Raw genomic sequence first — 14598 nt, 5'->3', positions numbered from 1 at the left:
AAACTCCATCCCATTGTCGAGCAAATTGTTGAAGGACACATGAAGTATGATACCAAAATGTATAATAATGTAGCGTAAATATACAGCTTTTATAATGTGAAGTTTGTTCTTACAATTCTAAATTATGTATGTTTATCTCCAAAAGATGCAAAAATGAATAGATTAGATGGATCGTTTTTTCTTATCTTCTTAGTCTCTTGGTTAGTTAATTTTTGTATTCACAGAGGTACTTTTAAAGCTTCAAAAACTGCAGGATCAACAAGATTTTTATAATATGCCCGTCGTTTTTGAGATTTAAAAATACCACATGAAAAGACCTTTTTAAATTTCACCATCTCATAATAGAATGCCAGTTTCCCAAACTCATAAAAACGACTTCATTTCTGGTACAAATCTATATGTTGGCTTGCGTGGTTATAATCGGCTAAATAACAAACATGTTTTAGCTTAAATCTGTATAGGGAAGCCTGTTTATAAACATATTTTTATTCAAAGATGTTGATGTATTTTTCAAAAGAGTTTATTGGTAGCACTACTTAACACTTTGGCGTTGTGCATAGCTTTCTTTGATTTATCCTTTTGTCATTTATCTAATGTGGTAAATGTAGTTCTGTCGATTATGTAATGTTTGGAGCCACAGATCGGTGTTTTGCGGGTCCACAAGGGGTCGTTGTGTACTTGTGATGAAATCGACAGGTCACCTCTGAAACACCCATCAGGCCGCACACAGAGGTGGAGCTGTTTTCATTCACCAAAAAATATATTTTTTAAAAGACTGATACCTGGTAAAGTTAAGTAAAGATAATTGTAACTAATTGAACTGAAGGTATTTCTCCTTCTCACAGGAGGACAATTAGGCTAAACTTCTTATTTAATAGGATTTAATTATACCAAAAAAAGCTAGGCCTACATGTTGGTTATTTCGTAGCTGGATGGTTTTCTTTCAAGCTTGGTTGGGAGATCACTTTCCTGTGTCTTTGATTCATCCATCACTCTACAAGGACACGAGTCAACATCTTTACGTGATGCATGTGATCAATCACTATCGATCCATGAATTCGTTTGGCCAGCTTGGCTTGTTTACATGCTGCCATCTTGTATTTTGGGGAGTAAAACAAAATATCAGTTATTTATTCGTTTGTGTCTTGTTTAGGTCAAGTTAACTTTCGTTTTCTTGTATATTTGAAGGTCTTTGCCTCGGAGGTTTGAGTCAGTTTAGCTGCTTCTCCGCTCCTTCCTGGGAGGACAACACTTCCCCCCGCCATGTTTCATCTGGATTAGCATTACAAACCTCTGCTAGGACAGCAGCCCACTGATAGCAAAGAAACAAACGCAATCACGACGAGAAACAAAACACGATATTACATCAAGCACACTTTTGTGTCTTAATTGCCATGAGTGGAACACATAAAATAAGCAAATGGACAAAGGTAACTTGCAATAAAGTAAATCATATTGTCCTAAAGATAATTAAACCAAGTAAAACCCATATATTAAACCAAATCAGTCTTACAAAAAACCCTGTCGGTTTCAGGTTTATTTCCTTAGTATTTTCTACATTTTGATCACACTTCAAAGGATGTAAAATGTGTTATTTATTTCTGCCTATTTCCGTGATATGATTTAAACATTTATCTATTGGGTGTTGGACATTGAGAAATACCTGATTAAAGGAGGTTTAACTTGTTTTATACATAAATAAGCCCTGTCCTTCAACCAAATTACTACAAATTGTCATTTTTAAACAAAAGGGTATTTTGTAAAAATATTTAAGACACTATCTTCCTGAGAGTCTCTTAAAACTGAAAGAAATACCATTAAAACCTAAGCATTTTTCGTGAGGAGTGTTGGTCACTTCCCACATCTAGGCCCTTCTATCACACAATATCCAATACATCCTTGGGGAATATAATTGTGAATCACGTGGACATGACCGAGAGTGTGTGGGGGGTTTGTTGGATGAGAAATGGTCATTTGTATTGACCAACACACCGAGCTGACCACTGCAGAAGAGAGAGAGGAGGAAAAGGCTTTGCAAGAAAGAAAGAAAGACACCAGGAGTAAACTGGCCCACAAACATGGCAGAAGGTATGTTGGGAGCTTTGGGGTGGAGTTATCTCTTCTTGCATTGTTTTACAAGTTTTTCCTTTTTTTGGGGGGGGGATTCTTCAGTAAAAAGCCTGCCCGATGACCCCCACCCCCTCCACCTCTCATTGTTTAGGAGGAATAGGTTGCCAGCCCCCTTTTGTTTACCTCCCTCTCCCGCTTTCCCTCTCACTGCACAGTTTCTGGCTTCAGCTGCATTTTGCATGAAAGTGGCAATCTGTGAGGATTACCCAGTTTGAGGGCTAGAGAAAAAGGATAGGCCTACTGTAGCTTGAGTGCTTATTTTGACTCAAGGCAGAACTGAAGACATGGGCTCCGTTTCAAACCAGGAATTCCCAGGTGGAGTAACAAAATAAACTGCTTTTTGCTGTTTTTGTACGAGTTAATTAACTTGTTTTCTGATGGGGCTTTCGCTACCTGATCGTAGTGGATAATTTAAAAGGCATTGTTCGTGCACGTGAGGGTCGATACGAGCGACTATCGATAGGTTTTGTAGAGATTATTACATCCTGAAAACCCTGTAAATCGCCTTTTTAGCTCAGAAAAATGGGATAGTCATTCAGAAATAATCTTGATTAGTTGCTTTTATGACATTTGTGATGATCGAAATGAAGCCAAAATGCAGCCTCAGCTTGTTACTCATTTCATTGATTTGTATTGATTGGTGATGCAGCGACGCGAAAGAAAGGGGAGAAAAGTTTCACTATTGAAATGAAGCCTTTTTTTTGGAAAACAGTATTATTTTAAGAGAAAAATAAGTAGGTTTTTCATTAATAATGCTTATTTTTTATGTATTGCAGGAGTGTGTAAGCCCGAGGAGGATGAAGGACCGTGCACCGAGGAGGACTGCCAGTCTTTCCACGGAGTCGGCGTGTGCAAATGGTTCAACGTCCGCATGGGCTTCGGGTTCCTGTCCATGACGGACCGAGAGGGAGTGCCTCTGGAAGAACCGGTCGACGTATTTGTCCATCAGGTAGGATGACTTTATCTCGGTGCCTTTTGAAAATTGTGAAATTCAATGGCCGGAAACCCCAAACTGGAGATGCATCTCAACATTGCAAAAAAAAGTATCAACACCTGGGGGGCTGAAAATCCACTTTCCAACCAGCAACAGTGAGATCGTCCCACCCGTTTCTAATACAGATAAATGTGTGTTTTTTTTTGCATTGTTGAAACTAGTCAGTAGTCACCAATGAGTCATTAGTCCTTGAAAAACGACACCCAAAAAAATTGCCATGTTAAGTTAACCGAAAACCTAATACTCAATACCCAATGAAGGTTGATTCAAGTTAATTTAAATGAGATGTTTTAACCGGGTGTTTGTAGTGTGGTGGGTGTTTCTCCATCAGGGAACACGTGTTGCAGCCAGAGGAGATCTGCCGGCCTCCCTCGTGATTTGTTTTATGTGAGGTAAAAACCAACTTGTGGTTAGAGCTTGCACGCTCCAATAGGTTGGCATCAATGCTTATAAGATGGTGAATATAGATCCCAGTGAGTGCTGTGTGAGCTGCATGAAAACTGCTCTTTTAAGAAGAAGGAAACGTTCAATTGATCCTCTCCTGAAGCCATTTCAACATCGATATAATGAAGTATTTGTTTGGAAAATGAGGAGTAGATTTCCCATTTAGCATTACATCTTTTCACAAAGTGGAAGCTTTTCAAATTAGTCATACATTGTTTGACCTCAGTGAAAAGACACACCATCTCCACATTGATTATTGACCACTTATTTTTAAAGGTTAGAATATGCTTCTTAGACACACACACCTTTTGTCTGGCAATATTAATGATTTTGCCTTTTGTATGACTTCACCAGGCTAACAATCATTTCACATTTATGCATGTATGACCACCCTGACTGTATTTTTGGGCCAAATCTAACTGTGAATGTTATGGTTGGTGATGTTTCCACTCGAGATTTCATTGTTTCTTTCTCAAATTGAAGAGATAAAAGAAAACTTCTCACTTCATCCAAGTTTACCCAACGCCTTCATTCACCTTCTTACATACCGAGTGGGAGGTAGAGAGCTTTGGGGGGTGGGGGTGTATTTCCCCCCTACTTCTCATGTGGGTGAGCGTCTCCATTGCCGTCTGATAAGATAAAAGCTTAGCATGTGAATGAGAGGCGTCTTCACTAGCTGCTCATTCACCTCAAGGTTCCTGTCATAAAGTGATTAAAGGCTCTTTGATGTCTGCCCAACCCCCTCAGTGTGTGTGGCATCTGTTATACTAGCTTTAAAGAGGGAAGAAGATATCAGGGTTTATTTTAGGTAAATTTCCCTTGGCCACACCAGGCCATGACCCCCCAGGACCTCATGCTGTGGGGACATTTGTCTCCCACAGTGCCCTTTTTTTAAAGATATAACTTTATATGCTATATATATCCTTATGAGGTTACATTTTAGTCTTAAAAACCTGCATTTTCAAATTAAGTGGAAGCCAGTTTCCCACTCTTACTCATCTCTGTTTTATCTGCTCTCTGCTTTTGATGATGCATATTGAGAAATTGCTCTTTGCAGCCGTTGTAACTGGAATATTATTTGACTATACACAGGAAGTGGGTGCCTGATTAATCATAATGCAAATCAAAACATGAGTTCAACACGAGACAGAAACCTACAGTTTGGTGCCCAGGTAGTTTAACAAGAAAATTGAGATGAACAAGATGTTCTACTAGAAGTGAACATTCATTATTTGCATCTCCACAAAAAAACTTCAATTTCTTTGATGAAAACAGTTGATTTTTTGCTTACATTTAAAGTGAAAACGGTTCATTCTCAGCAATAACCCCACACTGTGCTCTCAATATATTCACAAGAAATGGGCAACTAATGACGTACTTGCATCTCTGTCACTGAAAAAGGAAGAGAGACGCGTGTCAATGATAGATGTTGCGAGGTTATGGCAACGTAAAAGGCTTCAACCCTAAAATTAGTGGCCGCGTGTCAAGGAAAATGAACTCCCAGGGTCCTCTGGCCTTTGTGCAGGTGGACAATAGAGCCATGCATCCGAATGAAGCACCCCTCGGCCGTGACCAAGCCCCTCTTTGTCTCAGCAGCAGCCCTGCTTTTGTCCCCCTCGGCTCTGATGTCTTTCTCTGCCTCACTTGGCTTCTAGACACATTCTGGGAAAAGGTTAAAGTTTACAGTAGACCCCCTAAAATACACCTGGACATTACATAATTGAAGTTAAGCCCTTGTACCTGCACTGTGTGTGTGGATAACCTGATGTGGCTATTGAGGGTCTGTCATGGGGGTGGGGATGGTCACACATGGAAGAGGAAGTGGGTTAACGGTCACCAAAGAAGAGAGGCCTGATGGGATTGAGGCTTTGTGGACGTCCTTGTTGCCACTCAGATGTCATGGCTCACTACTTTTGCAGCAGATGCTCACAACTGTCGCAGGATTAGAAAGGATGGTGCTTTTGTTTGGTTTTGTTTTCTAATTGCATACAACATTAGTAGTTATTATCGTACCCCCTTGTATCCTTTAATTACTAAACCGTCCTAAAGGATCCTTCTGTTGGATTCAGTTTAAAGCTAAGCCTAGACTATCCTCACATCAAACTGGATGCTTTGAGAAGATCATTTTGATCTCCGGTGGTTTTGATAAACACAGAGTGCAGCTCATCGTTCATGATGGATGTGACTTTACTCAAAAATGAGATAAAGAAAATGGGATTATGTTTATCAAAACAAACCTGCTACATCATAGATCTTTGTTCTTGTGTAAACAGCTTCTATAGTTGTGACAAGTTAATCTCACAATCCCACCAAGGGAATTTCAGAGAGGGGTTTCCCATGTTTCCCAATCTGAGTTTTATCCTTAAAACTGCTCCACACCTTTCCTTCCCTTCATCATGGTTTGAAAGTATGAAAGGTCACTTCAGGTAAATATAGTCTCAGTGAATATGTAGCTTAGCAGGAGGCTAAGTAAATGTTCACTATAAGCAAATGCAATAAGATCATGTCATTCATTTCCCCAAAAAATGTTAGCCATTCACATTCTGTTATCAAAGGAAGATATCAATCAATTGTGCTTTCCCTTTAACTTTTATCTTCCACGTCTTTCTGCCAAACAACTATCCAAGGAATGTCACCCTGACCCCCAACCTCCCAGAGAACCACGCTGCCTTCTCACCCCACCCCCAACTGCTGCACTAACCCCTGCATCCTGCAGTTTAGGGTTAGTGGTGGTGGTCAGTGTGTTAGTGGAGCTTTGTGATGTGGGTGGGAAGAGAGATGGGGTGGGGGCAGCAGTGAGGAATGCCGTTCCTCCGGAGGGGGGGATGGGTTGAAGGTTATCCTAGTCAGGTTTACCACTCAAACACTGCAAAAAGACAATGCAGCATTAAGAGAACAGTGCCTTTTTATTCAAGGTATAGTGTGTGTAAATGTCAGTAGAGAGGGAGGGGGGAGACATCAAGCTTTGTGGCGTTTGTTTATCAGGTGGGACATCATGATCACATTAAAATACCTGATAAGTCCTGTAGGGCTCTGATGGTATCACTCAGCTAGGAATGGGTGGGGGGTTGCTCTAAAGTATTCACAGGCGCAATGGGGGGGTGATTTGGTCACTGGTTGGGTAATATGGCAGTTTCTGAAAAACACAATCAGTTCTTTACATATATTACAATAAGATCAATTTCATGGGAAAAAGCCATAGGTTTCGGTAAACCTCAGTCACCATTACACGTAATAAAATCCCCACCAAACAATATTTTTGATGCTGAACCCTTTTTCTTGTCTCCTTTCAGAGCAAGTTGCACATGGAGGGCTTCCGCAGCCTGAAGGAAGGCGAAGCGGTCGATTTTAGCTTCAAGAAGTCATCAAAGGGCCTGGAGTCGCAGCAAGTTACCGGGCCCGATGGCATCCACTGTGTGGGCAGCGAGAGGAGACCCAAAGGCAAGAAGGTCCAGAAGCGACGCTCAAAGGGAGATAGGTAAGAAAGTGGAAAAAACCTCTATTTATCTAAAAACAAATCTGAATCAAATGTGGAGATGTATGATTTTCATTGGCCAAGAAACGATGACTCACCTTTTACATTGGACACCCTTAGAGGCTTTATTTCTCAGGAGTCTTCAAACATGTAGACTCTTTGTTGTTTCCAGTTGGGATCGGATATACGACGACGTTTTAGTTTCTCCCCATTTTGCTTCCTCTTCCTCAACCCCCAACCCCCACCTCTAGCCCTAGCCCTAGCAAGGGTCACAGCAGCAGGCTTGACGTGTGACCTGGATCAATAACTGTTTAAATCTGCTGGCCCCTGGTGAATTCACACCCACTGACTCTCTCTCTCCCTTCCTCAACCACAAATGTGATTTGTTACTCCAAAACCAATCTCATAACAAAGAAGATTATCTTAATTTGAATAATGTAAAAAAATTGTGTTTGCTTAGTTATTTTATCAAGTATACCAACTTTATGTTGTGGTCATTCCTCATCACGGCAAAATACGTGTTTTTACAACATATTTTCATTTTATCTGAACCTAGTTTAAAGTGTTCCTGGTGGTGATCAATCAGCAAAGATACATTTTTGAAGCATTTCTTCTGAAGGTGCAAGGGTTTCATGAAAAGGCAACATTGTCCCCCAAGTGAAAGAAAGTAGAGCCACAGGGATCTTGATTTTTTTGGTCCTTCTTTGAATATCGATGTAGGGTTAGAGGTGTATCAACTTCACCTCCCTGTCAGTTGTGATTAGAGCCAGAGAGTAGCCGGTGTGAGAACAGAGATCATTACCGCCTCAAAGAGTCCTGGGAGGCCTGCTGTGGCTCAATACCTCTCCCTGGACCACACTGATCCATGGATAAGATATCGTTCCCCTATAGCGTATTTCAATATGCAACTGGATTTCATTGGTTTGCGATTGATTGATCAAGACCATGGATCTCTTTTGATACAAGGGTGGTTTTGCCACCACCACCACCATCACCATCAAAGTGAACAGCTGTTTTTCCGTCCAACATGTTATAGACCACCTTTGTGAGTGCTTGTGTGTATATATATGAGTAAGGGTGGGGAAAAAAAGCTCCTGTCCATTTAATTGATAACAGATGTAAGAGCCCGGGCGAGGGGGTGAAAGGTCACTGCTACCATGGCAACATCGTATGAGTAAATGCAAAGGAGGGACTGGGGGCTGGGATGGGATTGGGGGGTTAGAGAAGTGAGGAGAGGGCGGGGAGGGCAGGGTTCAGAGGTCATTACTGCAGCTTTTTTAGACAAAGGGACCACTTCCCCTTCCCTCCACTTTCCTCCTGATGGATGCTGATGTGGGGAGCTTCTGTGAAGTGATGGTTTAGACCTTGACACCGGCCCCAACGGCCACACTGACCCCTCGGCAGCCGCCCCGTTCAAACGTCATCTGCTACTACAATGGTGGCAGGGGGTCCGCAGTGGCACAGAGTGATCGCCCCCACGCCCACCACCCATCTGTCTTACGCCCCTGCACGCGTGGCCATTCTTTAGTGTTATGTTTGAACAGAGGTTGGCCGATGGCCCCCGTGATGGCTCCCGCTGACGCCTTATAGTTGTCCATTTCTAAAGTTCAATGCCAATGAAACACATGTCTTACTTTGGTACAATGGAGGCCAATGGGAAGCTTTCTGCAGTGACAAACTGACAAATAGGACAAGCTGTTGGGGATAGCTTGAGTAAATGAGTCATGGTAACCATACCAGGTCCATGTAATAAGAGACTTGCCAGTTAATTCTTGCATAAGACTATAATAGTCCACTTCATTGGTAAACTTTGGAGAAAAACTTCTCGCTTTAAGGATTCTAATGTCATAAATGCACCATTTGGTCACTTTCACATTTAGACCTTCTGTAGTAGGGTGCTCCTCCACTGAGCTGTGTGGTGTGACCTGAAATGCCCCTTGCAAGATTTATGTCAAGTCATTCCAGGTGAAATGTGGCCATCTAGTGGCAAAAAGGAGCATCTTGAAATCCCCCTCTACTCAAAATCGTGTTTTGGCTATTGTGGATTCATTTGGATGTTTTATATTTACTGTGCACTTTCACACTAGAAAGCTGTTTTTTGATGAATTTGCTGAAGATTAGTTTGGAAGCCAATCAACATTCAATACTCAATGTGTCCACATTTTTGAGGTAGCACATTTATTGAATATAGCAATTATTAATTACAGTTAAAAAATGTATTGAAGCATTTGGGATTTCAGTGAGAATGGTGTCTGGTTAGCAATCAATTTAATGTAGCTTTTTTGTGTTAAGACTAAAGGCCTTTGTGTAGCCGCGTTCACACCGGAGTACTTTTCCCCATACTTTTCGTGTTTAGTTCCGTTAGTACCCCTTATGTCGCGTTCACACCAAAAAGAGTACTTCAAGCCGGGAACTTTTACCCCCATTTTTAGTGCCTGCTGAGAGATGGTACTTTCCTGGGGGTAAAAAAGTGCCCCAGTTCTGATTGGGTGGGCGAATTGCAAACCACGCCCCGTACAACTCTGAAATGTTTTGTAGAGCCGCCATTTTATTATCCTCGCATTAGCATTATTAGCATTCGCCCAGTGCACAAACGCAGAGAGACTAACTTATGGCAACACAAAATAAAACATGGGAGCGGTGGAGATGAGGAGGTGTCGGCGTTCTGGTGATTTACCAGTCTCCAACTCCGGGGACTTCCGGCCGGGGACTTCGGGTGGCAGTATACACCGTGAAGTTGTTTGCGGCCTGCCAGTAAACCCAAAACAGAAGAAGACGAAGTGACGTCAGCGGCTCATTTGCGTAATCTTCCCTCAGGGAACTTATTCCGGTGTGAACGCGATCTGTACTTAGTGCCCTGGGGTAATACGTGCCGGGGCACTAAGTACGGCAAAGTACTTGGTGTGAACGCGGCTTATGAGATTGACTGATTAAAAAGTGTTTTGACCCCTAATAGCATAAAAATCCAAGAGGTACCCATTACTGAGTCTTACAATGTCTTGCATTTGAGCGGTCAACCCAAAATATTCACTCCCTGGCTCACCTGGTTTCTCTTTCAATGCGAAAACGGGTACCAAAACCACCCGAGCCAATTAACGACATTCATACAATTAATGACTGTGACTCCTAGGGGGTGTTTCTTTATATTTCAACTTTTTTGGAGAGGTTGTTTTAGTTTCCCATGGCTCTATAGGACCTTTGTAAAGCTGTAGAAGACAGATCCGAGCAGTATTTAGCAGCTAAAGAGACAGATATTTCCTTTTAAGAATAAGATGAAAAACTGAGATAAATTAGAGTGAATATTGGCCTCAAAATGACCAGGTGGCCACCAATAAGACACTCAATTTAGTAAAAATGTTGCTCTATAGAACTTGTAGTCGGTCATTTCATCCTAAAACCCTGTAATGATGTCTCTATTGTGTACCAAGCTTCTTTTCCGCGACCCCCAAAGTGGCCAAACAATACATTATTGCATTCTCAAGCACACACTACATGCAATTTATGTATTGCTCTGTTCTTTTTTAAGGTGCTATAACTGTGGAGACCTGGACCACCATGCCAAAGAGTGCAAGTTGCCACCCCAGCCCAAGAAGTGCCATTTCTGCCAGAGCATCGACCACATGGTTGCCAACTGCCCAATCAAAGCACAACAGTCGTCGCCAGGATCTCAGGAAAAACCGTCCCCCTCGAAAGGAGACAACGTGGAGCAGGAGGAGGAGCACAGCCTCGCGGCACCCCCTCCCGAAGCCTCTGATTAGGCGAGTTATCGGGGAAGGGCAGAGGCCAATCAAACTGCTTCGATGGTGAGACGGGACACGTGGATCCCCTTCCACCTGTCGAAGCTGCTTTTGAAACTACCTCAGGTTAAAAAAAAAAAAAATGCTGATGAAGAATGTTGCTAAAGTTTTTGTTGATTTGTTTTACGTTGGTGTAACACTCAGGAATACTGCTGTATTATTGCACTCAGGACGCTTTCTAAATGTTCGAATCACTGCTGTTTGAGGCGTTGAGATTGTAGTGCCATATAACAGATTATCTTTTTTAAGTAGAATCTGTTTTGTTTTTATGTGAAACTGCCCTTACAGTGGGTGGTCTACCTCATTTTTTTTGCGTAATACTCAGTAAGTGTGTTTAAGTATTAGAGTTACACTTTTGCTGCCTTACCAATTAGTCTCCTTCCTGACTGTTACACCTGACTATCCGACAAGGCAGAGACTTTAAAGTTGGGACCTCTGTAATGAATGTTACTTTGCATATCGCATGGGGAGAGGGAGGGTTTGTGAAAACATATGGGATGGGTTTTACGGTATAGCTTTAGGCAATGTATTGGCGTATGTCAATATTGCAATCGACCATCCAGTGATCCTGGGGCGAAATGAATGTCAGACCAGAAGTGGTTTTTCAAACTGTCGGTCAGATTCATTTTTTTGTCATTTTCATTATTTTCGTCCAGCCTTTTGCTGGCTGTCTAAATGTGCCGATCTACCTCATGGTCTGCTACCAAAACTCATTCTAACTGCTGATGGTAAACCAAATATTCTCATAATACAGCTTTGGAGATTATTGGGATGAAATCAAATCCTTTTTGCACTACAGTATTTACACAGAATTTCCACTAAAATGAATAAAAACCCAATTAAGGATGAACTTAACACCTTTCCTAAAACATGTTAATGTCAGGTTTGGGAAAAATAGAGAATATGATGGGCACATCAATTTAGATAATTACGATAACAAATTTGGTCAACACGGTTTAACAAGGAAAGTCCGTTTTCTTTTGTAGGCCGGCCCTCAATTAGTCTAGTTTCTCTTTTATGTTTCCGGGAGCTTAATTAATTTCCATCAATGGCTGAATGAGCTCTCTTCTTGATACTTGAATAAAATTAGGCAGAATCAAACAGGATGTCGCCAGTGGGATGGCTGGTGTTTTGTTTATATTCAGTGTGATTCATTTCTAGGTAGTTATTTAAGACATTACCTCCCTATGACCCTTAGGAGGGTTATAGCTCAGGAACACCAAGCCTGCACGGAGGAGCATGTAGAACTAGCTAGCGACTCGGCGATTTACTCCCGTTCTACAGGAGACGCTGACACGACTTTTACACCGAATTAATATATATGTGAAATTATTCTAAAGCCTTTTTAAAAAGTCATTCTACTTATTTATTTTCATCCAAGAGTGCTGCAGCTTCCCCCTTCTGCTCCTGTTGAAGCCTCTCAGCAACCAAATGTCATTCAAAGCTATATGTGACATGAGAATATATTTGGGTAACACATTTTAACAACCAGGTACTTGTATTGCTGTGTACAAAAGTGCTTGATAAATCATTGTCCTTAACAATAGTTCAAAGCCGTATTGAACAGTAATATATTGCAACGCACAAGTAACATTATACAGTCAATTCTGTGCAGGTACATAGTATTATGAGGAGTGACGGTAACTGAGTTTGTTTTTTTTTGCCTTGTATGATTTTTCTTTTTTAAATTCTTTGTTTTTTGTTCACAATGAGCCTCTCGGAAGAGAGCCCCGTTGTTATTCTTATCTATGCCAAAACCAATGCAATGTTACTCTGCACTAATCATGTGTAAGATGCATTAATTAATTTTTGTATTCATTTCAATCTTTACTTTCAAATATATGTTGCATATTTTATATTGTATTTTTTTAGATTTTCATATACCACATACAGTCAGTCGCTGGTTGGTTGAAATAAATAAAAAACCCACTCTTAGGCTCACCTCAGGAATTGCCAATCTGAAAACTCAGGGAATGCTTCAGATTGCTTAGAAGGAGTCGAGGAGTGTTTATTCAGGAAAAAGTAGAAACCGAATGTTCATCCGCACGATGTGAAGCGTATGATAAAGATGCCAAAGTAAAAAGGGGTTTTTCGTAATATGATGGTGCAACAATTTTGTTTGACCTTTTTAAGAAAAAAATAACTAGGATTGTGGCCCAAAATTCAATAATTTGTGAAATGGTCACGTTGAAATTTTTATGCGTGACTTTTATACTTTGTCATCTTTCCATGCCTCCCGTGTGATGATGATCTTTATATTTTCTCCTCTTTGACCTAACCTGCCGTGATATGACATGATATGAAGAAAAATGTTCCACTATTATTGTATTTTTTTCCTCTATAATCGTTGTAGATGGGGATGTAGTAGAATATTGTAACAGGGATGGGGGCTAGTAGTATATAATCTGGGGTTGTCTCATCTCAACACATGGCCAAGACTTTAGTGTTTCAGACTATCAATGCTTAAGACAAAAAGAATGTGTCATGGATGAAAACTCAAAAAAACGTTCCTACTCTGCTGTTAGGTGATGATATATATATACGTTTAATACCTGATTTAAAAAAAAAATAAAAAACAGTTTTGAAGACTACACTCAGGATTTGATTGACAGAAAGATTGTTAAAGTGCTCTGATTAGATAGAACGGTTTACATTTCTGTCTATTTTTATGTTGAAATGACCTTTTATGATTGCAGTGCCAGTATTTTCTCTAACTTGAACACTTTACTTTCTCTCCATTTAAAAAGGGACATACATGGATGACTTTGTGATCAATCTGTAACTAACTTTGTTTAAAATCCCCGAAACCACTGACTGTCAAACTTGGATTCTGACACCCACTACTTTGATAAAGGTTGAATGAAAGTGTTGTATTGTAATGTTTGCAACATTCTGCTGAACTTAGTGGTGTTTTCAAAGTATCATTTGGAAACTAATCCATTAGAAGTAAGTCCGTTCTGACTGCAACAAACCTGTTTGACCCCTCAGTGGTGTGTGATTGTGATTTCAATGTGGGATGTTTAATGGGTCAGATATACCTTGAAAATCCAAGGATTTGTAAGACTATGTGCTCAGGGAGACATTTGAAGCACATCGAAGCATCCTGTACCACAGTTTGCGCTATGTGTGCTTTTCATGGTACATCTTGTTTGTGACCATCAGCCATTAATCTGTGGTGTTGTATTTTATAAGATTATTGGCTAGAGCTACTTCCAAAAAATATGTGCATTTATTACTGATGATTGTATCAATGTTTACTGCCATGAAACTACGTCTATCTTGATCTATCTTATGTTGATTTAATGGCTAATTTGTCAATGATGAGCAGCATGTAGGCTTTTCAAAGTATTACTGTGATTACGTTTCTATATGTAAAGATCTGCTCCATTTCCTAGTAAATATATCAATATTCATGTGTCTTGTGTTTGATTTTGTTCTCCTGCTCTTACAAAGAGAAAATCCTTCATTGAAAATCGTTTTGGTATAAATGTGAACACATTTTATCGGCAGGGTGTGTTATGGTTTCAAAAGTAAATCATCGGGCAGACTGGCTCCTTAGGATGACATACAAGTCAAATTGGTTTCAAAAGTAAATCATCGGGCAGACTGGCTCCTTAGGATGACATACAAGTCAAATTGATTTCTCTAATATGGTAGACCACCAACATGTGGTTGGTTGACATCTAAGACGGAAAAAGTAAAGGATAAAGTTTATGTTTAAGTTTAGAGGCACAAGGTTGGTATTAACTATAATATAA

At 40.6% G+C, this 14598-nt stretch overlaps 1 protein-coding gene across 2 annotated transcripts; it reads left to right on the top strand.

The window, feature by feature from the left end:
• The first annotated feature begins 1855 nt into the window (after positions 1-1855).
• si:ch1073-284b18.2 (protein lin-28 homolog A) lies at positions 1856-14253 on the top strand. 2 transcript variants are annotated; one of them, XM_034153404.1, is made up of 4 exons: positions 1856-2088; positions 2907-3079; positions 6862-7046; positions 10570-14253. In XM_034153404.1, the coding sequence occupies exons 1-4, from the start codon at positions 2079-2081 to the stop codon at positions 10799-10801; spliced, it is 600 nt and encodes a 199-aa protein (XP_034009295.1). In that variant the 5' UTR covers positions 1856-2078; the 3' UTR covers positions 10802-14253. The 2 variants fall into 2 exon arrangements, with proteins under 2 accessions (XP_034009295.1, XP_034009294.1); XM_034153403.1 differs by lacking the exon at positions 1856-2088 and adding an exon at positions 2250-2445.
• Positions 14254-14598: the final 345 nt, after the last annotated feature.

The sequence above is a fragment of the Trematomus bernacchii genome, unplaced genomic scaffold, assembly GCF_902827165.1.
Source record: "Trematomus bernacchii unplaced genomic scaffold, fTreBer1.1, whole genome shotgun sequence".
Lineage (NCBI taxonomy): Eukaryota > Metazoa > Chordata > Actinopteri > Perciformes > Nototheniidae > Trematomus > Trematomus bernacchii.
This window is presented reverse-complemented; position numbering and strand designations above follow the sequence as displayed.

Coding starts and splice junctions, on each gene's coding strand:
- si:ch1073-284b18.2 (XM_034153403.1), top strand. CDS start 2,415: ATGGGCTCCGTTTCAAACCAGGAATTCCCAG. Junction 2,446..2,906: donor TTCAAACCAGGAATTCCCAG/GTGGAGTAACAA, acceptor TATGTATTGCAG/GAGTGTGTAAGCCCGAGGAG. Junction 7,047..10,569: donor CGACGCTCAAAGGGAGATAG/GTAAGAAAGTGG, acceptor TTCTTTTTTAAG/GTGCTATAACTGTGGAGACC.